The sequence below is a fragment of the Ascaphus truei genome, chromosome 1 (assembly GCF_040206685.1).
Source record: "Ascaphus truei isolate aAscTru1 chromosome 1, aAscTru1.hap1, whole genome shotgun sequence".
Classification (NCBI taxonomy): Eukaryota; Metazoa; Chordata; class Amphibia; order Anura; family Ascaphidae; genus Ascaphus; species Ascaphus truei.
Window position 1 is genome coordinate 199952500 of NC_134483.1, and position 26648 is coordinate 199979147.

General features: G+C 39.4%; 1 protein-coding gene across 2 annotated transcripts in view; it reads right to left on the reverse strand.

Moving 5' to 3' along the window:
* Positions 1-26648, reverse strand: part of ADAMTS19 (ADAM metallopeptidase with thrombospondin type 1 motif 19) — a 406770-nt gene that overhangs the window by 261383 nt on the left and 118739 nt on the right. For both annotated transcript variants that reach the window (XM_075600164.1, XM_075600173.1), the window contains exon 7: positions 17666-17709. In XM_075600164.1, the coding sequence (XP_075456279.1) occupies positions 17666-17709 (44 nt within the window). The remainder of the gene's footprint in view (positions 1-17665; positions 17710-26648) is intronic.

The window sequence follows — 26648 nt, forward strand, 5'->3', positions numbered from 1 at the left end:
CCTTGTGACCTTGGTCAAGTCACTTTATCTCCGTGTGCCTCAGGCACCAAAACATAGATTGTAAACTCATCTGGGCAGGGACCTGTGCCTTTAAAATTCCTATGTGCTGTGGGTCGCGCACTATAATGTAATTGTGAAGCGCTTTGAGTCCCATTGCGAGAAAAGCACCATATGAAATAAAGTAACTATGTATTTCGTGTATACTGTAGTGTAACAGGTCTGAATAGTTCTTAGGTTTTAGGCAATTACTTATGTATTGAAGAAGACAAGCTTTTTGCTGTGGAGGGAGGACGTACCTGATGTTAAACATTTCTGTACAGATGCATTTATATAAGGTCACACTGTACATTTTTTGAGTACAATCACTATAGTAAATATTTTTTTAACAATGACACCTCAACTGAACAGATAGTCTTTTGCTTTTAGATATTATGGTTATCTGTAAATGACACACAATTGAAAATAAGGAAATAATAAATAGTGGAATTGCAATTGCTGCACTTTAGTTTTTACCTTAAAACAATCAATGTGGCTGCAGCATGCCATCAATCTTTCGGAGGCGTTCATGGAGGACATAGAATTTTGTTTAAGACGCACATGTGTTCTGCACCTGTGGGCTCCTGATGACAGATGAGAAGACATGACCTGAAGCTCTAAGTAATGCCGACTACAAAGAATGGTAACAAGATGCAGGTGCATTCAGTGATGATGGCATGAAATATAGACCCTTAGAGGCATACCTTCAAACATGTAACTTTCAGGGGAATGCAGTGACAGGTTTTTTTTTTTTTTTTTTTTTTTTAAATAAGCCGAATATTAATAATGCTGCAGGATAAGAAAACACATTTTAAAATAGAAAAAAAAGCATTGCTTATTGATAGTCAGAGGCTCCACGAAATGTCCACAGAAATAGAACATTGTCAAGGGACAAATCATATTAAAAACAAATGGTATGTTGTTATGTCCATTAAAGAGTCCTTTTTCTTATCATAGAAAAAAGCTTGCTTATAAAAGTAATGTGAGTGGGTCATTGATATCATTGATTTACTATGTGCTACGGCCATTTGTGATCAGATTGATTACTGCCATTCACAAAATGCCTACAGAAATGTACAAAGATTTATTTTGAAAGTTTTGTGCATCACAATTTCAGTGCTGAAAGTGATAGAAACCTTAAAAAATGTGCATCCTATATATGCAGACTTCATACATATGATACTGGACATATAACCTGCGCTCCTCCCTTTATGAAGTGTGCTGCTGGTAAAAGGATTGGCCTTACATTTATGGAAAACAAAGAACAGGTCCTGCACTCCTTCTAAATTGGGCTAAAAATATACTAGTGACATATTTACATTTAGAACCTAAGTCTGTGTGACAAATGAGTCATTTGTTTGCATCTTTTGATAAAAACATGATTCAAGTCTGTTAACTTGTCAAGGTAGACACCATTTAGCAGGTACCTACACTGAATATATGTAATTTCTTATTGTGCCCTGAAGGGGTTAAATTAATGAAGCATATGCTTGTTTGTGATATAACTGCATTAAATCTATAACTAGCATTTTTCACTTTTAATTGATTTTGTGGTGCACATACAGCACCGACAAAGTTTATTGCAGCAAATGCCGCCGGTTCACCGGGATTTACTCCGGCTGGTGCTGAGGAAAGTCAGCACATCAGCCGCATCCAGCCGCGTCCCCTCCGTTCCCCCCCCCCTCCAATCCGCGCGCAATTTACATACCTTCCCGACCCCCTAGCTGTGCCTGCTGTGCCCCTCTGCTTCCCCGCTCCCCCGCTTACCTCACTTCAAACCTTCAGGGGAGTCGGGGAAGCCGGGGAAGCCGGGGAAGCCGGGGAAGCCGGGCGCTCACGTGACTGTGACGTCACCGACGTCACGCGAACGAGCCGCTTGTCAACGCTACTCCACGCTGCCGCCACGCATCCTGTCGGGCGGTTTTTGCTGCAATAAACTTTGTCGGTGCTGTACATATTCTAATATACAGTACTGTAGTACATACCACTTGCATGTGTGTGTTAAGTGCAGTCCATTTCTGTGCGCCAAAACAAATTAAAAAAAATATTTTGAGGCAGCTGGTGCAGATGGAGACATTTCAGCCTAGCATGTAGGCACACACAAGTACAATTAAAATTGATTTTGACAAATGTGCCAATTTTGAGCAACATTTTGAGCAAAAAAAAAAAAAAAGCTGTTTTTGCCGCAAGTTTATTTTACAGTGAATTTATTCCACATATCTCTTATAAGCGCAGCATGCAAAATCTTTCGATTATGCAGTCTGATCCCACACTTTAACATATAGATTTACATTTTGATGTGTAACGGTACAAAGGTTTTAAGCGTGTAACTCTTGAATTGATAACTAGCCTAAATCACAGAACGTTTACTCAAATATGATATTTACAGTATTAAACAAAATATCACCCATATGTATGTATTTAGAAACAATAAATTAACTACATTGTTTAAAGGCATTCATAAATGTTCAGAATAAATTAGCTTTTTTATAAAATCACAGATATAGAATGTATTATTAATGTATGAAATCTTTACAACATGTATAAGAAAACTACTTTTTTTTAGCTGAAATCAAGTAATACGAAGTCAAATACATTCAATATTTGCAATATGTCTGCATATCAAATTAAAAGCACTTAAACTGTGTAATGTTTATATCTGAGGTTTCCTCCATTTCCCTATAAAATGTAGACAAAAGTTGGCCAATGACTGAAATGGGAATATCATGAATTATAGCACATACAACCGCGGCCCCTTTTATTCTCCGACATCTCCGAATTTTTTCGGGGATTTTTTCTGAATGCCATGCACTTCACGCGTTCATGTCGCATTCATGTTGCATTAATGCCGGCGTCACCCGCTGTTGATGTGTTTATTGATGTGTTTATTGATAATGTTCGGATTTAATTGGTTGCAATTCTTCACGTATCCGCCAGGTGGCAGATATTCATGAATTGTAATGCGCATGCGCTTCAGTAATGTGTCGACTTGCAGGTGTTTAAAAAAATACCACAGTGGTCTATTGTAAATTGACCTTGGTACTGAAGAAGTTACAATAATGTATCAATTTAGGCTTTTCATATTAAAAACTAAATGCGCAGTGTCTGGTGTTCTATTGTCCTGAGAGTTCCGAGATGAGTGCACCGCTGCAGTCCGTGTACCAAAAACCCGATATAACGTACGCTTATTTAATATGGGCCGTGATTAATGCAACAGATGATAAGATGGCAACAGTTGGTCAAATTTATCAGTATTTTATCGAAAACTATGACTTTTAGAAATTTTCACCAGATGCTCATGTGTGGAAGCGTGCAATAAGGAAAAAGTTATGTATCGATCCATGTTTTTTTCGTATTGATCCCGGTGTTATTGGAGGGTATTGGTGGGTAACACCAGATTTTTCCCGTACCTTTGATCATGGAGACTTCAAAAGGCGAAAGGTCATGTTAAAACCAACTAAGAAACGTCAGTCGCTGGCAAGCAATGCGTCAGCAACAGCGCCAGCTTCCAATAACGGTCCGACCATCAGTAAAAACCTGGTGACTGGCAACCCTTGCTATCTGTCCCCGCACAGATACCTGCAGCCTGAGCCGGATTTCGCGTACAGATTCCAGCAAGCTTGCATGTACCAAAGCGATTTCCAGCCTCATTAACTCTGTGCCCAGGACAAACTTGAAAACGAGAGATAACTCTCAATGTATTACTTCCTGGTAAAATATTTTATAAATAAATAAATCAGCTGTCAACTACAGGTGTAGTAGTCCCGCTGTCACCTGTCAACTACATGTATAATCGAGAATACGGGACTGGCAGTGGCTCGGCGCCAGCTGATTGGCAAAGTCTATGGTGAGTAATGTTGCCGTATTTTATTCTGTTTTTGAAATATCAATATCAATGCACAGTCAAGTGATTCTCCTGTAAGCAATATCATTGGCTGAGCAGCTTCTACAGTAGATACTGAACAATCTACAGTAGGCGCATGTGAACAGGTGACGTCCCCAGAGAAAATTATTGGTGGGACTGACTGTGGGAACTTCTTTAGGGGACTGTCTGACCATTACAGTAAAACTTTTACTTTTGTTTTTCCTCAGAAAAGAAAACTTTGTCATCTCATGCGGAAAACGGCACATGGAGGGTTTTCGATGGATAATATCGCTTTGTGTAACAATGCCTGCGCATTGCTGAATCGGATTTAAAAAAACACATACCGGAGTCAACAGTTTAGTGGCCATTGCAATTGATTATGATAGAATACTGTAACTGAGAGCTTCATAGAAAACCTGAAACAGTATGTTGTTTTCAGACCGTATACAATACTTTTTTTATATATATACAGTATAATAAACCCGAAAAATAAAAAGTATGCATGTATTCAACATGTATTCCAGTACATATGTAAATTCTACTACCCGTACAGCATGTATTGTTTTAATACTCTTGTGATGTACAGTACTGAGCATGCCTACAGTATACAGTACAGTATGCCTGGACAGTACAGTACTGTATGTTCTAGAAACACTGTATTTTGTTACAGTATAAAAGGAGACAATGGAACAATTTAAAACAAATCAACATTTTCTTTTATTGGTGGAGTAAGTACAAAAAGTGTACAGCAATTCAAAACATTTACAGGTGTATGGTGTACTGCTAGTAAAAACATTTATGTACAGAAAGTCAAACATTTACAGCACAACAGTATGGTGTTATTAAAAATTATTTCTTTATTAATACAAGTTAAAACACGCAACATCTCCTTTATTAAAGTACAGAAAGTCAAAAAAATTACAGTAGGATGGTGTACAGTACAGTAAATCAGGCCTGCACAACTCCAGTCCTCGAGGGCCGCAAACAGGCCCGGTTTTCAGGATATCCTGAAAACCGGGCCTGTTTGCGGCTCTTGAGGACTGGAGTTGTGCAGGTCTTGTGTAAGTAAAAACATTTCTTTATTAATAAAATTTAAAACACACAACATCTCCTTTATTCAAGTACAGAAAGTAAAAACATTTACAGCACAACAGTATGGTTTTAGTAAAAAACATTTCTTCACTAATACAAGTCAAAACAAGCAACAAGTCAAAAAATAAATAACATTTGAACAGTCACGCAAATTCGATCCCCACCAGATTGTCCTTCCAGGGCCGATGCCTGGTATGACGCAAAATGCCATTAATGGAGTCTCTCACGATTTTCATTACAGGATCTGTAATTGAAAAATAGCGCCGCAATTCCTCCACAATAGTCCTTCTTAAATTTTCAGGAAGCGCCCTTTTTTCGCGATTTCCTTCGTAGTTTACATTCTTGGCCCACCCGCAGTACACCAAGTAGGACATGTGGTGCTTGAAAATTAACATGGCATACTTCTGGGGTAAACCAGCCCTCATCACCCTATACTTCTCCCTGATTGGATTGGGCAGCTCGCGCAGGATGATGTCGGGCACCGTATCAATGCAAGCATATGTGGGTTGGATTCTGGGAGCGGGTGTTCTTCTGGGAGCGGGTGTGCTTGTGGCGGCGGGCGAGTGTAGGTTGTCTGGGAGGATGCTTTCCTCCTGTCTTGGTCGCCGTGTTGTCTCCTGCCATGGTCTTGACGGGGTTGTCATGTCATCCTCATCAACGGCATACATGTACACATATTCTTCTGGTGGAGGGGTTGCGCTTGGTGATGGAAGGTTGAAGGTCCCATTCATCCCATCCATGCCACCCTCCTGCTCCGGCGTCGGAGATACAGGGGCATGAACTCTGAGCAAATTATGTATCCCCGCTATGTCAGTCTCTATCTTCTCCATCCGTTGATCCATCTTCTCCATCAGTTGATCCATCTTCTCCATCCGTTGATCCATATTTAGCATGGTCTCTAAAAGAAGATCTATCTTTACCAGCATAGTAGAGTTCCCGGGGATATCGACACTTAACCCATTCAGCATGCAGTCTAACGAGCTGGATCTTGTGCATGGGGTGCTGTGGACATCTGGGTGGATGGGTGCTATGGAGGATGAGATGGGGGTTCCCTGGAGTAGCGGCAGCGTCGAAGAAGGATGGAGGACGTGACCTGTGGATTTCCGGGAGAGAAGCGGCAGTGTTGTCGAAGAGAGATGGAGAAAGTGACCTGTGGATTTCCGGGAGACCAGCGACAGCGTCGTCGAAGATTAGTGGAGAAGATGGGCTGTGGATTTCTGGGAGAGCAGCAGCAGCGGCGTGGACGAGAAGTGGAGAAGATGGGCTGTGGATTTCCGGGACAGCAGCGGCAGAGTCATCGAAGCATAATCGAGGAAGTGGCTTGCGGGTTCGATGGGTTGGCTGCCATTTGTTTTGCCTTGAGTGTACATCAATGAATTTCATCTTGACATAATAAGGCTTACGTGTATTAAAACCCTTAGCCTTTGGGATCAGCAGAAAGTTTTCTTTATTAGCCTTTCGCTTTGGCCTTGGCTTGGAAATGGCTCCTGCCTTTCGCTTTTTCTGCGTGACAGGCACGGCAGAGGTGAGAGGGTTCCTGCGTCCGTAGAATCGGGGTTGATCCATGGAAGCAGATGGCATAATGCAGTATCTGGACAAGGTAAAGTTCAGATACAGATCATTGAGTGGTGGGCTATGCAAATTGTGTAACCTTTTATGCATGGCGACAAGGTACAGGTGTTAAAAGTGGGCATACTCTAATGTGAGTCATTAACGTATAAATAAACCATCCATTTTGTGGATTCACTGCACATTGAATACACATCGACTAAACATCGAATATACATTCTTGTGCTTGTATATCTTTCTACTTGCAGCAATGCCTGTTAAAAAGATTTCAAAGGATCTCAGCATGAGAATTAAAGAGATGTACACGAGCGGACAACGAATTGCAGATATCCAACGCTGGTTAGCTGCTTCTGGCCTCGTTGTGCCATCAACCACCGTGTGCTATCATGCACACGGAAAGACCAAACAACGCACGAGGACACCAACGGTAACTAACACGTAAGTATATTTATATTACTATATAATATAGTATATCTATCTATTATTGTTTATATTGCTGCATATAAATATAACTATACTGTATAGTATAGATCTATCTAACATTATGGTTATTTCTGTTTATTTATATTACTATATAATATACAGTAGTATATCTATCTATTATTGTTTATATTGCAGCATATAAATATAACTACATAGTATAGATCTATCTACCATTATGGTTATTTCTGTTTATTTATATTACTATATAATATAGTATATCATCTATTATTGTTTACATTGCTGCGTATAAATATAACTATGTAGTATTGATCTATCTAACATTATGGTTATTTCTGTTTATTTATATTACTATATAATATAGTATATCTATCTATTATTGTTTACTGTAAATGATGTGCTGTACTTGTGGCCTACTGCACTGTAACTTACAGGATTGTTCTTTTCTGTACACTGCAAAATCACAATCTCACTGTATCCGAGACCAGCATAAAAAAGATGAGACGCAGAATTGGATGGAAATATGGACATGTGAGGTTATTACTGAAAAGTACAGGAGGTTAAAGTGTTGTTTAAGAAACTGTACTGTACCTATAAAATTATTCCTTGTCATCACAGAGCGTACCCTATGATAAGGGACGTTAACAAGATTAAGAGAGTGGTCCAGGCCCAGGCATGGATCGACAGTGGAGAAACTTTCCAGGATTGCATCTTCACTGACGAGTCTACTGTATCGCTGGAGAGATTTGCCACCTTTGCATTCCACAAAAAAGGTCGCATATCTATGAAGCCACGTCCAAAACACCCAGTGGAGATGCATGTGTGGGGTGCCATCTCTAGGCGTGGACCAGGATGCATTGTCATCTTTGAAGGTAAAATAAGTCACACGCTTTTGCCTTATGCACTGTAATGTACTAGTGTGCAGTTTTTTGAGCACTTTTCTTTTCCTGTTATAGGAATCATGATTAAAGCTTTTTTCCAAGAGCAAATTGTGCCTAAGATTGTGGAATACATCACACGTGAGTTCCAAGATGGTCACCGTTTCTACCAGGACAACAATCCAAAGCACACCGCGTCAACAGCGCATATTCTTGAGCGCGGTATCAACTGGGTGAAAATGCCAGCGGAGTAAGTGCGGTAACCATGTCTCATTTTTCCCACTGTTTTTACTGTGTATCTCTTTAACTAATTGTCCTTTCCCCCCCCCTCCAATGACAGATTGCCAGACTTCAATCCTATCGAAATGGTCTGGCATCAGCTGAAGGATCATATCCGAAAAGTTGTGAAACCCTCCAAAAAGGATGAGTTGGCGCAAGGCATAATGAGTTTTTGGAACGATGTACTCACCGTGGAACGATGCAATAAATATATTGACCATATTGCGACTGTGTTGCCCATTGTGATCGAGCGTAATGGGCAAGCATCAAGAAGGTAGTATGGTGTTGTACTGAACTGCAGTATGGTAAGTAAAGGGACACCAAGTACAGTACAGTATGATACAGGTAAGTATGGCACATATTTTTTCTTTCCTGATAGAGCAGCACTAGCCATCCGGTTACAAAATATTTAATAGTAGTTACAGTATACAGTAGTTCCAGTATAGACTAGTTTGACAGTACTAACTGCATACTGTAGTCCAATATGGAGTAGCTATACCGTACACAATACCATAATATGCACCTAACTGCACTAATTTTTTCTTTTCTTGTTTTTTCAGAGAAAAAAAGGATGGAAAGGGGGAGGGGGGGTATCATGTGTACATTGTGTGAACTGTGTGTACAGTAAAGTGTATCAAAAGTGCAGTCATGATTTACACAAAACCTCCCCTCTCTCAATGAACTACACAGAATGAGGAAGAAGATAAAGACGGAAAATGTTATATTATTATACATATTATTATATATTATATATTATTAATTAATATTATTATCAATGTGCATTATTCATGATTATCCACCGGCATTCAATTTTCAACTGACAGAAGAACTGAATAAAGACTGCATTTGGTATTATTCATGATTATTTGTATATTTGTATTTTCTGTTCCTGATAAAATTAAATAAATATTTCTTTACATTCATGATAATCATAATCATTGACACCCCCCCCCCTACACCAAAGAAAAAGAAAGAATGACAAAAATTGGTAACTTACTGCATCAAAAACATGAATCAGATTATGTTTTTTTTAACACTCCATTTCACAGTGCTGTGCAAATCAGATTTACATATCAAATTCGAGAAGGGATTATCACAAGCGTTACCGTAAACAAAGCCTCAAAGGGTTGGGGGGTGGATGGGTGAGTCATGCGCAGTAATCATCAGCTAGCTCCCTTCCCAAAGAGGATTACAGAGAGGTGACTCAAAGCCAACAATAGGAAAATTAATGAATGGTTTTGTAGAGGTGTCGATAAGAGGTTCAAATCCTTGAGCGAGCCTTGTGTGTGTGTGCATGGGGGAGGGGTATAAAGCTGCATGAAGGATTAGCTGTACTGTAGTTCAAAGACATGACATATTTTCAACAGGCAGGTCATCATAATAATTTGATCTCCACACCCCGAAATACAGAAATATCACACAAATCAATCATGTGCAGTCAAACGCCCAGTGTCGCAGTCAAAAGCTACAGCACAGATTGAATATCGTAATGTCAAGATGGTTGAGGCAGGAACATGTTCATCCATGTTGAGAAAATAATAATAAAAAATGACGAGAAAAAAAAATATTAATTTTTTTTGGTCACTCTTGAACTTCGCAAGCAATCCACGCTTGCGCAGTAATAATCAACTACAGCTCCCTTCCCAAAGAGGATTACACGCAGGTGCAGAGAGGTGACTCAAAGCCAACAATAGGAAAATTAAAATATTTTTTTTTTTTGGTCACACAAATTTTTTTTTCCCCCAATGAGCATTAATAATCAACACAGAAGAATACAGTAAATCAAAACTGAACGTTATACACGCAGAAATGTGATGACAGGAATGTGATTGAAACCAGAAAGCCATCCGTTCAAAGGAATGGCATGGGAGAGGTGTACTGTAGATAAGAAGTTGAAATACTGCAGTGCAGTACATTATCCTGTGTGTGTGTGCACGGGGGCAAGCGAGGGAAGAGCGCTATATATGCTGAAATGTGATACTGTTACAGTACACGCCTATGTGTTCAACAATGTTCAAATGAGACATACATGCATGTATAAATATGCAAATTTACAATTACTGCGCGCGCACACGCAGACTGTGTACTGATGTAGGTTGAACTGCTACAGTATTAGACTTTGAAGACAACAGCTCGCGAACGCCCACATGAGTTTTTAGACGGTATTGCAGTATTGCAGACAGCGCTAAGAATATGCTAATATTTAGAACGTTAAAATACCGCAAAATTTTCCGGGAAAAAAAAATATACTGCATCTGCCCGTTGTTATCAAAGTTGCGCCGCTACGGCCGCATTAGGATAAAGGCGGCCGAAGCTGTACAGCTTAATGACTTCCCTTCTCTTTCAAGTCAGTATTTTACTTCACACGATAAAGGCACGCACACATTCTAGTATTCCTTGAATGACTGTGGGCATATATTATAATATGAGCACCAACTAACAGACTTAGGCCATTTGTAAACCGGCCACTGGGAGGCAAACCTGCCAATTTGAACAAGAAGAGATAGAAAAACAGAACTAGAAAAGCTAAGACTGATGAAGAATCGTGTAGGACCGTTAAGTCACTGAAAGTGACATTAACCTAACTTACTGTAATGTCACGATAAGACTAAAAATGTATCCTCAAAAGAAAATAATGCTGTGTTAACCGATGTTTTCTCCCCTAAAGAGCATTGCATTAACTATAAATGCCATTAATGATAATCACCGCCAACGCATAAACTCGATTTGCTTCCACATCACATGATCGTTCTGCTTTTGTCTCGTGATACTGGCTTCTGCCTCTGATCGCTGTCTGTTCTCTGTCCTGAACAGATATTCACTGTACGCGTTTCACTTCATCAGGAGTAATCATGATCACGTGACGCAGAAGTAAATCGAGTTGTAAGCCATGGCGGTGACATTCATTCAGCGTTCAGCATTTTTGTCTGTTGTACTCCAAATGTAATTGTTTTACTGACACAGTGATCCGATATCAACGGTCTGAGGTCGCAATCAGTGTGACGGAGGAGATGCAGGAAGGCAGTGGGTGCAGATAGAGCACAGCTCCAGATGCCCTGCAATGTCAAGCAGGAAGAACAAACCAGGCCACTACGCAGTAGTATAAAATTGAAATCTGTATTGATGCCAGCTAACACATACAGGGAACAAAAATAGGACAAATAGAACGCACCTACGCGTTTCGTACAGGGGTACTTTATCAAGGTGACACAAGGATAAAGTAACTGCCTATTTATACCCACCTTTAGTGCCTCTAATCCAATGGGTTGCGGCCCCATTAGCCGGCAGCTGTAAACAGTCGCGGCCATATGACGCACACTCCCAAAGAATAGAGCACATCAGGTAGTGTATAATAAAATGTGCTCCCTGTAATTGTTCAGTTCTCCAAACACGTGGAACAGTTCCCACCAACCCATAAATAGGTTAGCGTAGGAAGGGGCAAAGCTCGTCCCCATAGGGGACTGGAGAACTGAACAATTACAGGGAGCACATTTTATTTTATAAAAGGTATATCGATAATTTGTTGTTTGTTTGGGAGGGTGATGTCACTACTTTGCACAAATTTATTTCTTCACTTAACAATAATAAATTTAATCTCACTTTCACTCATTCATATCATATACAACACATAAATTATTTGGATTTGTGTTTATATGTTGACACTACTTTATGCGTTCAGACAACACTGTATCGTAAACCAAATTCCAGAAATACTTTTCTGAGACCCAGCAGCTGTCACCCACCCAACATGTTCAGGGGAATACCCAAAAGCCAATTCATTAGAGCACGCAGAAATTGCTCGAGTGAGCATGACTATAACATCCAAGTGAAAGACCTATATTTACGGTTTTTACAGAGGGGTTATAAAAAGGAGGAGTTGGATAGATCTTTGAGGGAGGTGTCAACCTTAGATAGAAGCTCATTGCTTAGGAATGAACCAAGACCAAACAGGGATAATATCAGCCCCTCATTCATTACCCCGTATAGCAAACAAGCACCAATAATTAAAAATATCCTAAAAAAACATTGGAATGTGCTGACCCTAGATCCAGTGTTAAAACCACATATTATCTCAGGTCCCAACGTTGTTTACAAGCGGGCTAAAACTTTATCCAACAGTCTCTCCCCAAGTTTGTTTGAATACAATGAGAAAAAAGATATATTCAATCCACCACATGGTACATATTCATGCACACACTGCAAAGTATGTCCGAAAATGAAAAAGAGTAAAAGCTTCTGTTCATTTAATTCTGGACTCACTTACAAAATTAAATCCTTTTTGAACTGTAACTCCACATTTGTTATCTACCTATTGCAATGTGGATGAGGCCGACAATATGTCGGGAGAACGACTAGATGTGTGAAATTTAGAATTCTAGAGCATTTGCGTCTTATACGAATTGGTGACCAGAACCACCCGGTATCAAAGCATTTTTTTAATTGTCCACAAGGTAACATCAATTCTTTTTAATTTCAAGGAATTGAACAAGTGCCCATTCCCCCAAGAGGTGGGGACAGGACCAAATACCTAGATAGACGTGAATCCTATTGGATTTTCACCCTTAGAACTAGAATACCCCTAGGGATGAACACTGAATGGGATTTAAGTCACTTTTTATGATAAATTATTGTTTAAATAATAATAACTTAAATAATATTAATTTTCAGTTAATTAACACAATAATTTACTAATTACTTTTTTTATATATACATAATTGTGTATTATAATATATTCTTCTAATTATTATATTTGACACATTTCACTATTTATTTATTTATATAATTCTCTCAGCACAAATAGTTATTCATTATTTATTTATTTATGCAATCATTAACGTATACAATGGGTAAATTTAGTTATGTATATATATATATATATATATTTTTTATGTTTAAACTATATAATCCCAATCAGTGTTCATGTCTTAACAAAGATATTGAGTTATTATAATAATTTATGTATCAGACTCCTCTTTTTATTGATGTATTACAACTGTCAAAATGTATATAGTACTCTAAAGTCATATTATCCTGTAACTTTTTGATTACCATCTGATGTTATTTGTTATATACATCTACTTTTGAGTTTTCTACGATCTAACAAGGTATTATTTCTGTCCCATGAATGGTTATTATATTATCATTATATGTTTATGTGATGTAACTCTAATATGGTACATTGTTTTTTACAATTATTCAAATGTACAAATTATGAATATGGAATTTCACTCCTTATATATAATACACCAGGACTGGGAGTCTGCGATTTAATTATCCAGAGAGTTGTTTGTTGAGTAAATGTCATTTGCCAAGTATTTAGGAGTTTTTATTAATGTATTGTGTTTAGTGTTAATAAAGTTGTATGTTGTAAAAAAGTTTTAAACCACATGATGTGTCCTAGCCAATGGGAGTTGACGGTGCGTCAACGTGATTGGCCTACGTGCCGCACGCTGATGACGTTGGTTCTATGACGCGACGGACATCTCGTGGCAGTCCCTATACACTACCTGATGTGCTCTATTCTTTGGGAGTGTGCGTCATATGGCCGCGACTGTTTACAGCTGCCGGCTAATGGGGCCGCAACCCATTGGATTAGAGGCACTAAAGGTGGGTATAAATAGGCAGTTACTTTATCCTTGTGTCACCTTGATAAAGTACCCCTGTACGAAACGCGTAGGTGCGTTCTATTTGTCCTATTTTTGTTCCCTGTATGTGTTAGCTGGCATCAATACAGATTTGAATTTTATACTACTGCGGAGTGGCCTGGTTTGTTCTTCCTGCTTGACATTGCAGGGAGTCTGGAGCTGTGCTCTATCTGCACCCACTGCCTTCCTGTATCTACCAACGGATGGACTGCACGCTATAGATCCTGAGAGTGCCCCCTGGACGGAGCAGGTAAAGTGCCATAGTGCCTTATTTAAATCCTGCTGCTTATGGACATTGTTCCTTTATCAATATACTGTTTGGGTGATTATTGTGTACATCCCTGTGGCTGTCTCAACTGACTCCACCTGTCACTTCCCCTGCAGTAATCATGCAGTTTCATTGCATTTAATTGAGGGGCACTCCGTTATCACCGGACCACCATATTATGGCTTTATTATGATATATGTCTCATGAGGATACTTGCTCAATTTTGAGCACCACACACACACCATGCTTCCTTGACGGAGGAGATGTCCAGAGGCTGATTCCATACCTTTCTATAAAGACTATTACCTAGAATAAGTCCTGTACGTTCCTATTTTTAAAATGGGGAAGTTTCTGATTTCCCACAGATCGCAGTTTCTTTTCTTTTTTTCCCTTCGTGCTATAAAGTATACTTTCCATTGTACTATTTTCCTCTCTTTAGGTGAGATAGATTTACCTGAGCTGCAGGGAAAGCTAGAATTTTTCACATTACATTTGTGTACATTATTTATTGTCACTTGTCTATTGCCACATATTGTTCGTCACTTATTTCTCGTGTGTGACTACTTGAAGTAGAGCAATTCAATATTTCTTCACCACTAAGTAGAATACTGCTGCTAACTGAACCTTTGATATAAACAAGTTAATAGGGTGCAGGGAAAGGTGGGTACTGTATCTTGTGCAGAATAAAGTAGACGTGATAACTGACATGCAAAGAAAACTTGTTAGGGAAAATGAGAGTATTTCTGACAGGAACATTTTAAATGTGCTTAAAGGGGAAATATGAAGAATAGACTCTTTACCTCTAATGGAAACTGCTTCCAAATGTACTTGTTGTGGAATTTGTTTTACACTAAGATTACCTTCCAGTTTGTACAAGAAACAGTGTATAGTAGAAAGACATTAGTATTACCTCTATTCCTAAATTACTGTACATCCAGCACTTTTTTTAAAATGTTAATACTACAATCTAAGTAACCCAAAGTTCTCTTGGCGCCATATTGGTCCCAGAGAAGAGTAGATTCGATGTACAGATGTAGCTAGTCTTGCCATTTTCAGTACCATGAACGTGTGCATCCACCGGACCGCACTACTGCTGCGTGCGATCGCAGCACCGAAAACAGAAAGCGACCCAGGAGGATTAACTTTGTGGGGTCCATGCTTCTGAATGGCACCCCGCAGCATTAATCCTGTTGGGCATCAAGAAACCGATACTAACCTTGTGGAGGAGTTGCGTAGATGTCTCCATCTTCTTCCTCAGCAGCTCTGAAGGTAAGAAGCAGTCTCTAGTCTGTCTTAACCCCCTGGATGATGTAGATGACCGAATATGGTCTTATAGTATTTCCCTCATGATGTAGAGGCCCATATTTGGGCATCTACATCATCTAGGGGTTTGGGGCAGATAGGAAACTAGTTCTTACCATCAGAGCAGCTGGGGAAGGCACACAGAGACTGGGATGGAGATGGAGACAGCTGCGCAGCAGCTCCACAAGATTTGTATCAGTTTCTCTCCTCAGCTGATGGCCCATCAAGTGAAGGATTAACACTGCGGGGTCCCATTCAGAAGCATGGAACCCTGCAGGGTTAATCCTCCCGAGCCAAAAACCTGACTGTTTATGGTCCCGCAGACAGACTGTGGATTTGAGCATGTTGGTCTGCAGCACAGGAAACAGTAAGTCTGGCTACATCTGTAGGTTGAGATACCGACTAAAATGTACACTTGAAGAAGAAACCTATGAGTTTTCCAAAACTCTGCACACTAGAATATAAAATCGATGAAAAATTCTAATGTTGCTACAACCAACATTGAATCTACTGTAAGTAACCCTAAATGCAATGCCAAGTATGGCAGTAAACAACTGCACACTGAAACATCTATAGCAATGTTTTATTTTATCTCTAACATTATTACAATTATCAAATGTAACACTATCAAGTGGCTGCACAGACCGAGGGGAAGAAGATATTTTTGGAATGTCTGTCACAGAGAAATTAATGACCTAAAGGTGGATGGAGCCTTTTGAAAAGTAGAAGTTCTTAAGTTTTTTTTCATTAAAAACATTAAAGTATTAATTTTATAATGCATGCACACCATATTACAAAATACTAATAAATTAAAACAACTGTTTTATTTTGGACACATTCATATTTTGATGAATGTATTCATGCTGAATAAAACATTCTAACATTTGAATACAAGATTGTTAGAGATTAGAGAATCCGTTGCCCAAATTGCCCAAATACGATAAACTTTAACATGTGCGGTTGTCACAAAAGTTGTAAGCCTGCCATCCAGAATTTCCAACACACATTTCTCAGACACACACTGTACATATATATACACAGACACACACGAGAAGCTCTGTTACACTACATTTCAATAATCACTCGTGGTCTATCAATACGCCCCTTGGCCGGTGGCAGGTCCCTCTAATAAGTCTTGCAATAGCGAATGTGAGAAGAAGAATGTTTAGGAGCATGACTGTCGGGCCAAAGGGAATGATAGGTAAGGTGACCATTCGTCCCGGTTTTGCCGGGACAGTCCCGTTTTTTTCATTCCTGTCCCGGTTGCCGGTCCATCCCGGTAATGTCCCGGTTTTTGGCCCTTGTCCCGGTTCATGTAGCAGGATGCAGTGGCGTGCGATGCGGGAGCACTGCGTGATGCGGCGGGGGAATGCATGGGCGGTGAGGAGAAGATGCGGTAGCAGGTGAGGATTTGCAGAATGCCAGGGGGTTGGGCTTTTGGAGAATGATGGCCAGGCCGCAGGGGATTGGTAGAAGGATGCCAGGGGCGGGTCTTTGTAGGATGCCGGGCCACAGGGGATTGGTTGGAGGTCGGAGGAAGCGGGGCGGGGCTTTGCAGGATGCAGGCTGCAGGGGACTGGTTGGAGGACAGAGCACACTGAGCTGCTTCCTTCTCAGAGCAGGTAGAGGTGTGTGTGTGTCTCTGTGAGCTCCTCCTCCCCCCCTCATTTCTCCATCTCATCCCTCCTACTAAGCTCTCTCACCCTCATCCTTAGCTCTCTCAACCCCTCCTCCTCCTCTTCCAGCTCTCCCCCTCCAGCTGTCTCCCTCGCCTCCTCCAGCTCTCTCTGCCTCCATGCAACTCCTAACTCCACTGCCGGCTGCTCCTCTGCTTACCTCTGTGTAATCTTTTCCCGTCGCCATCATCTCCCCCCACCCGCATCTATCACCACCCTGCTTCACTCTGCGCCCCCTTGCAAAATCTTACGCCCCCAGTTTGCGTATCCCTGGTTTACACTATACATGCAATAAATCATTTGATTGGTGCAGAAAAGGAAACATCCCTATCGTGTCAATAATTCCTATATTGCTTTTCTTTTTAATTCAAATTACCAAATCATGCAAACTTAGACCTCATATCAGGAAAAGTTAGAGCAAACTACCTAGATGCATATATAGTGGCATTAGCAACATAAGTATGTAATAAAATATGAGAATCTTTTTAGTATATGTGTAATCTAATAAATATAATTTAATAATAAATGAATGTAATAAATATAACCAGTATACTGAAGATATGAACATGACTGGTTAACATTAAAAATCTTTTTTTTTACATGCATTTACTCACCAACTGTATCACATGGTTCATCTTTATGGACACAAAAATCCATCCTGGAAAGAAAAAGACACGTATTAGATGCAGTCAATGCTGTCAGAATAGTCATTATTATGTGACTCATTTGCACAGATTTGATATGGCTCGGTAAGTAAATACAAGAACCCCTTACCGTAGCCAAGACTTCATCATAGTAAAAGTTTGGATTAACAACATTTTTCAAACATTGGTTTATTCTTAGAGAATGTTTGGGGTTTAAAGGCTAAAATATGCACCACATATTTGAATTTAATGGATTGTAGCACTTGATAATTACCATAATTTAAAAGATAGTTTCAAAATATGCAGCAGGGAGCACTAAGTTAAAATAAATGGTAAATGTATATTCTGTATGTATAGCGCATCCATGTACATAACACTTCACAGCAGTAATACACGCGACATAATAATATAACACATAATGGGAGTAAGCGCTTGAGACGTGTCCCTTCCTGAACAAAAGGATTATAACATCATAGTGATTAGTCCCAGAAGGGTATCTTTAAGGATGTAAAATTTGACTAATGCTATAAGCATAAGAATCAGGTACGAGGCACCAAACTGGTTTCCTAAAAAAATGGATTTGAAAGCTAAAACTGGAAGATTACCCTATTCTATCACAATGCTCTTTCAACAGAAACCAGAAAAGCAATGGGGTCACTGATGAGCTCAAGTCACTATGGAATAAGTGGAGATGGTGATTTGATGAGGTATTCCCATATTCTTGGAAACATACTGTAGCTGCCAAGGAATGCACTATCAATTGCATCTTAAATGTATCCATCTATTTCCATTTATTGTATCTGTCTGAACCTAAGAGATTCTTACAACTAGTCATATTGAAGTACAGCACTCTACTTAAACCATGCTTAGCATTCCATCTGTCAAAACTGACAGGTGAGCTTGTCACTGGCATTCCATGTACAGTTTCAAGGGCCCTTCACAAACCAATGCATGCATGGGCATTTACTTCTGTTCAAGTACATTTGCACTATTAAAATGCAGACCAATCCAGAATCAAAATGGTTAAGGTTCATCTACTTTGCTTTACAATGTAAAACCTTACTCAAACATCCAAATAATTCCTTAGCATCAAGACATTTACTTCTCTGTGCCTTTCACTTTTGCTGAAAAATCAAAAACAAATATGAAATTAAACATCGTTGCAAATGAAACCTCAAATGTTCTTAGATAAACATCCCAAACCAGGTGCAATTTGACAGTGTTAAATCATTTAAAGTTTTTACCGATGTAAAAGCTTATCTTCAATCCGGTGTGAGATGAGTAGTTTTATGCATTAGTCATGTTATATGGGTGGTATGACTCACACAAACTACACTATCCTGATGCTTGAGGTACCATCAGTTATCCAATTAATAACTCCCTTCCTCTTAACCCACACAAGAGTTAGTGGTCAAGTGTCATGTGTGGGAGTGTTTGCCACAGTTACTAGTGTGTGGCCAACACGTCACAGGAAAAATAAGGCCAAATCCTCTTGTTACATAACTTATAAAATTCCTACCATTGGTAATGATAATACATTAATACATGGGAGAGTGTGAAGCAGGTAGGAGTTATTCTAATGTGACAACAAATCAGAAAAATATTTTCATATGATAGTCTCATACTGTACATTATCTTACCATATGTGTAAGATGATGAAACGGCATTAAAATATGCGAGTTTATACATAAGAAACTTGAAAGTGTTAGGACAGGTTTTACCCTTTGCTCTTCTTACTCTTCCTGTTACCCGCTATCTGAACCTTAACATGTCCAAAACAAAACTCCTATTTTTTCCCTTCACTATTACCTCTATACCCAAACTCTCCCTCGGTGTCAATAACGTCACAATCTTGTCAACACTCCAAGTCCGCTGCCTACTTGAGATGGGCAAATTTGTTGAATTTCGATTTGCAGCTTTTTCAAAAAACTTTGTTTAAGGTTGGTTTTTTTTTTTTTTTGCATGTTTCTGAACTTTTGCCTATCAGCGAAAGTACTCTTGGAGAAGTTGCAAAGCTTCACAAATGTTTGTATTTTCAAGTACTGAAATAAATAAATAAAAATTTGCATACGAGCACATATTAGAAAAATGCAAAAAACGCAAATTGTTTGAGAAAATCTAAATTTAGTTGAAATATTCAGCAATACTACATCTACTGACAATGGATCATGTTTAACTCCTCCCTCACCTTCATCTCTCACATGCAATCCCTTATTAAAGATTAGATCAACAGAAGTTCGTAATTTTATGTTAATAACGCACGTTATGCAGATTGGGAACAGGCTATTTTTCTTCATTTTAACGGGTATCCTCAAAAGCTAATGAGATTAAAAATTAACATCCATTCGTAGAAGTAGCAGTGCTATTAAGTGTGATCTTCATGTCTCAGAGACGCGTTTCCCAATATTGTATTGTATTGTATGTCTTTATTTGTATAGCGCCTTTAATGTACATAGCGCTTCATAGTAGTAATACACATGGTAATCATATAAATAACAAATAATAAATAAATATAAATAACAGGTCATTGGAATAAGTGCTTCAGACAAACGTAACATTTAGGAAGAGGCGTCCCTGCTCCGAGGAGCTTACAATCTAATTGGTATGTAGGAGGAAGGTACAGAAACAATACACTGCACATGCGCATTGGTCAAACTTTAATGTGTGTTATTAAGGCGAATGCGATTATGACGCATTACTCAGGTGTTTTACCAAAAACAAATTCAAAACTTGTTATAATATTGAGAAATATAATAATTTAACACATGTTTTCCATTATTTATAGTGTCCCTTCAACATTTATTTTAATTGTACATTAATAAAAAACAAAATATTCATTATTATTTTTGAATTATGTATGTGGCTATACATTATACACCCACAATTAATACAGTAATTATTACATTATATAGCATATTAGTTGACACAAACAGATCACTTTAATCACAAAAAAAATAATATAGTTTGTGATGCGTTTCAGAAATGTATATTATCCCTAATATATATATATATATATTTGTATGATCTAACTTTTTGGAATGAAAGGGTTAAATCCAATACTCAGCACAGAACATTGTTTTTAGGCTTTTCTGAGAAAGAACTATTGTATTGTATTGTATGTCTTTATTTATATAGCTCAATGATAATGGTATGTATGTAGGCAACACCAACTTTTGGAAGGTCTTAAATATGATAGCGTTATTACCATGTGCTAACATGAACGGAGGTTGATACGTAATGCTAAAAATGTAACACACTTCTACGGATCTAGCCCTAAGTTCTGCAGTCTCCACCTACAAAATATGACTACAATACGTTGTTACCTCACTCAAGATGCACCCAAAAACTTAATATACTCTCTCATCATATCCCGCCTCAACTACTGCAACCTCTCTGTAGTTGGATTTGATCTCTTCAATCCATCCAAAATGCTGCTCCTAGACTCACCTACCTCACCCACTGCTCTTCATCTGCCGCTCCACTAAATCTCCACACTCGCTTCCTATTTCAATGACATTTCAATTTCTAATCTCCCAAGAAGTTATGTGTTTTCATTGTTACAGACAGGATACTAATTTGAAGCAGAATTTGTTCTGACTCTGTATTGACCGTTTTTTAGTCACACAAGGTGAGTCCAACCATAATTTTGCAGCTTGAAGGACGTTAGAAAAATATTCAAAGAAAAGTACACACCTTCACAATCACTATGGTGTAAAAGTGTCTTCTCTTGTTTTAGAAGATTCTTAGTTTCCTGATCTCCTGTTCTTCCTGAGCAAGGGTTAGGCTGAGATTATAGTGCTCGTGACGGCACGTGCATGTGCGCGCGCGGTGAGAACAACATACTTCTTCCCTATGAGGCCACCCATAGTGCGCGCGACCACGCTAGTGATGCAGAGCGACCGGGTGGCAGTTTTTTAAAAAGACAAATTATTTTGTCTTTTCGCGCAGCGGCTGCGTCATGGCTGTGCTACATGAGCGGTTCAGCCAATGAGGGTGAACCAGCCTGATGACTCGTCCGCCACGCCTCCCCATCACTAGAAGCTGAGTTCAACTATTGCTCGGGCGAGAGGCGCGCCCACTATAATCTCAGCCTTAGACAACTTCACCGCATACAGAATAGGGGCCACAGGCATCAATAATGTGATGTGCATTCATTCATTTTTCTCCCTAACTCATTCTGCTCCATATAACAATGTTTTTCTTATTGCAATTCAAATTGTTGTATTACAGATGCAGCCACCAGCATCAGCTCACTTGCCTGGGTAAAAACTAAGGCATCTCACAGTAAATGCCTCAACATTTCTGTGAGATTCTGCTGCCAGACTAATGCCCCATTGGATTTAAACAGCAGGGGTCCCAGCAGCAGCAGGGGTCCCAGCAGTCCCATTCAGTTTAAATGGGTATGCCGTGTGCTGTAAAACTTTGATAAACTTTGATACAACTTTGGCGCAAGGTACACTATAAAATTCTGATTGGATTTTTTTCCAATTAACGTTTACAATTTGTATAGCTGAAAGCTTTCTAAAGCTACCCTTTATTACAAAAATAATTCTTACTACATTTTCGTTTGAAATGTATATAAAATGCTTAGTAAACATTCCAGATCTTAGTTACTGACAGAGAGTATAGAAGGTCACCTGCAAGATTTATGTTAGTCTTCGGAGATAATAGTGAGAAAGAATCTAAACATGACTAGGCAGATATCTTAACGCCAGCAATAAATCTGACATGTCTTAAACAAACTATTTAACACTGACAAAAAAAAACAAAAAAAACCTAACGGTTTAACAAACACAGAAGCATAGTTTACAAAGAGCTATATTTTTGTTCTCTAAAAAAAAGAAAAATGCAAGTATTTCCATAAAAAGATTGATTCCTGTTGACACTTCAATGATTGATAAACTTGCAGATAATTCAACTGATTCTCAATGTACAAAAGAATTCCTAAACAATAACCTTAATACCTGTAAGCTTTTAGTGGGTAACCTAAAAAGTTATTTTTTAAAACTTTGTCCTAAATTCTTATATGGATCATACCTTAAATGCACTATACAGTACATACTACTACCTGTAGTACTAATAAAGCCATTGTCTGTTCTAACCTGCAATGCGGTTAAAGAATGTCATATACTGTAGACTTTATGATCAAAGCCACTCTAAAAATGGACACAAGACACAGTACAAAAATTGCTGTACTCTATAGGAACTTGGGCTATTTTCACACTGTGATGTAGTGTATAAACAATATAGCTGCACAAGTTCACTACAGCTATTGTAATTGTACAGTAATGGGGGTAAATGGGAATCCTGGTAACACCAGTGATATAACTGACTGACCTGTTGTTCACAGGTACGATGAAGAAAAAAATGCAATTTCTAATAGAAAACTTTTAACTGGCTACTTCCATAGTTACATAGTTACATACTGTAGTAGATGAGGTTGAAAAAAGACGTACGTCCATCAAGTTCAACCTATGCTAAATTTAGACAACAGATACTTTATCCTATATCAATAATTACTTATTGATCCAGAGGAAGGCAAACAAAAAACCCCAGAGTCATATCATCCAATGATATCTCATAAGGGGAAAAATAAATTCCTTCCTGACTCTAATAATTGGCAATCAGATTAGTCCCTGGATCAACATCCTTCCCATGTATACTTATTTGGTACAGTATATCCCTGTACACCTTTCCTATCTAAAAGATGTCCAACCTTTTTTTGAACAAAAATATTGTATCTGCCATCACTCTCCATGGGTAATGAATTCCACATTTTAACTGACCTTACTGTAAAGAACCCTTTTCTTTGTTGCTGGTGAAATCTCCTTTCCTCCAACCTTAAGGCGTGGCCCTGAGTCCTTTGTACTGCCCGTGGGATGAATAGTTCTTTTGAAAGCTCCTTGTATTGTCCCCGAATATATTTGTATATAGTTATCAGATCCCCTCTTAGACGCCTCTTTTCTAATGTAAATAAATCTAATTTAGCAAGAGTCTCCTCATAAATTAGATTGTCCATCCCCTTTATTAATCTATTCTTAAATATTATTATTATCATTCATTTGTAAAGCGCCAATATATAACGCAGCGTGGTACAACGGGGGTACAGAGTAATGTAAATTATATCAACATAATGACATACCAAATAAGGCCAAACATGCACACACTGATACAGATGGTAATGAGGGCCCTTTTCATAAGAGTTTCCAATCTAGAGGGAATAAGGGGCAATGTTGAAAAAAAAGGTAAAATGGCTGCTCATTATGGGACGGCGTGTGCCCCATGATAGAGTATAGCTCAGCCACAGAGCTGATCCAATTAAGGTTTGGGGGTGTGGATATTAGGGGGTGTTAGCGTGGAGTTTGGTCCAGTCACACAGTTGGTCCAAATAGGGTTGGAGATGATGGTAGATGTTAGGGGTATACTAGAATAGGCTTCCTTGAAAAGTGAGTTTTTTAATGTCTGAAAGCTGGGGGAGAATGAAGATACTGTACATGGTATTATCACACACACACACACACACACACACACACACACACACACACACACACACACACACACACACACACACACACACACACACACACACACACACACACACACACACATATATATACCATAGATACATACATACATACATACATACATACATACATACATACATACTCTTGCTCCAATCTTAGGCTCCATACTCACCCATATCTTAATCTCTTCCCTATACATTGGGGCTTTCCCCTCATCCTTTATGCGGTTATCACACTTATCCTTAAAAACATTACACTTGACCATACATATATTACTAATTACCACTCTGTCTCCCTACAATTTTTTGCCTCCAAACTCCTAGAACATCTCGTCTTCGCCGGCATGATGAACGTTCTAAATGTTCAGTCCCTCTGAACACTCTGCAATCTGGCTGTAGTTCAGCTCCCTCGATTGAGAATGTGCTCACGAAAGTAGCAAATTATTTCCATGAAGTAATATCCCAAGTTCAGGGTTCCCCAGCTTATCCTACTTGATTTCTCTGCTGCTTTCTAGATGGCTGAATTATTTGTCAGTATTAGTATTTGCAGTGAATATGGAATTTATTCACACGTTTGAATATTCAGGAGTTTGTCTAAAAAAAATTTGTTCACCTAACTTAAAAAAAATAAGCAATATGGCGTGTGTCCACTAAGATTTGTTTTCATAAAGTTAAAACATTTGGCCAGAACCTGAAATATAGATTTTGCTACAGTATCTCTTTCTATATTCTCACACTCTCTCTAGCAAAAGCTAGCTATATTGCAGGTTCTGCATGGTTTTAAACTTTGTTGAAGTTAATCTTAGTCACCAAAGGCGCAATTGCATGCTTTTGTGCTAATAACAATTTTTGGCTGGTTTGCGAACAAATTGAAAAATGTGGCGAACATTTGCAGGCTGAATGTTAACACATTCGTCCATCTCTACTGCTTTCAATAGTTTTGACAAGGGTGGGCTGGCCTGGGGGGCAAGAGGGGAATTGCCTCCGGCGCCGCACTGATCTGAAAGATAAGGGCCGGCAGCTCTAAGGGAAAGAGGAAACTGCAGTTAGAGATCCAGCCATAGAGGATGCCTGTGAGCAGCCTGATCTCACGTGATTGCTCCTCTGGACTGGTCATCAGTGTGTGAAGGTCAATTAATGTGTGTTCGTCAACTCAGTTTAGGTGTTAGTCTTTGTGTGTGTGTCTGAATCAGTGCTAGTTACCTTGGTCCGTGTGTTTCTCTGCTGGTCAATGTGTCTGTGAGTCTATGCTGGTCATTGTGAGTATTTGCTGGTCATTGTGAGTCTGTGCTGGCAATTGTGAGTCTGTGCTGGTCAGTGTGTGTGAGAAATTGTGCTGGTCAGTGTTAATCTTTGATGGTCATGTGTGTGAGATTTTGTTCTGGTCAGTTTGAGACTGTGCTGGTCAGTGTGTGAGAATTTCAGCTGGTCAGTCGGTGTGTCAGTGCTATGCAGGTCAGTGTCTGTGCATGGTTCTGCAAGTCAGTCTGTGTTTTGTACAATGCATTAGTTTTGTGTAGGGAAAAAGTTTGTGGCGTGTGTTTATTATTATGTTATTGGTTGTTTGCATGTGGTGAATGTATCAGGAGTGTGCGAGCTCTTATGTTTATTGTGCCATTAATATTGTGTTTTTACTGTATACCGTTTGTGTGGAGGCCAGTGATTGCCTGGCTTTTGGGCTGTAGGGTGTACTTTCCACCCAGTTAAAAATCTGCCAGCAAACCTCTGAGTGTTGACCACTCTATTCTCGTTCAGATTTTACAGACACACTCTTGGTAACCATAAGAATGCTTTACACTACATATCCTACTGTACCTCCTCAACCACTCCTTTTCCATATGTAAGGATCTGGTAGGAACCTCATATGTGTGTTCAGTGAGAAGCTTGTGGATTGTTTGCAACAGTGTTGCAGTGTGCCATAGCAGAGTGAGACAGGCAGTGTGATGCAATAGCTGAGCTGTGTGTCTGGGCAGATTAGGCAGAGAGGCTCCGTGGAGAAACTACAATTCCCATGAGCTCCTGGGCAGTCACCTGATGTGAGGAACCAATCAGAAGGCTAAGATGACAGGGGCAGGAAAGGGAAGCGTGGGGGAGAGATCACACTAGTCAGAAGGGTTCTGGAAGGTAAAGGAGGAGGGTGTATGCGTGCAGGGGTCTGTGACCCGCCTGCATAGGCTAGCTTTACCCCGCAGGCCCTTAGGAGAGACCCCTGAGTCACAGTAGGTTGCTGTGCTGCAGGGACGCCCATAGTGGTAGCAATCAGTCACCTTACTGTGTAGACAGTTAGGGACAAGCGTGCGGAGCAGGTTTGCTGGTGAGCTGCTTGGGACCAGACAGCTGCACTGCAGACATCAAAGACAAGCACGGATTCGGCTGATCCTTTTCGAAGCATTACCGGTCACCGCCGTGACAGGAAGGTATTTACGTAAA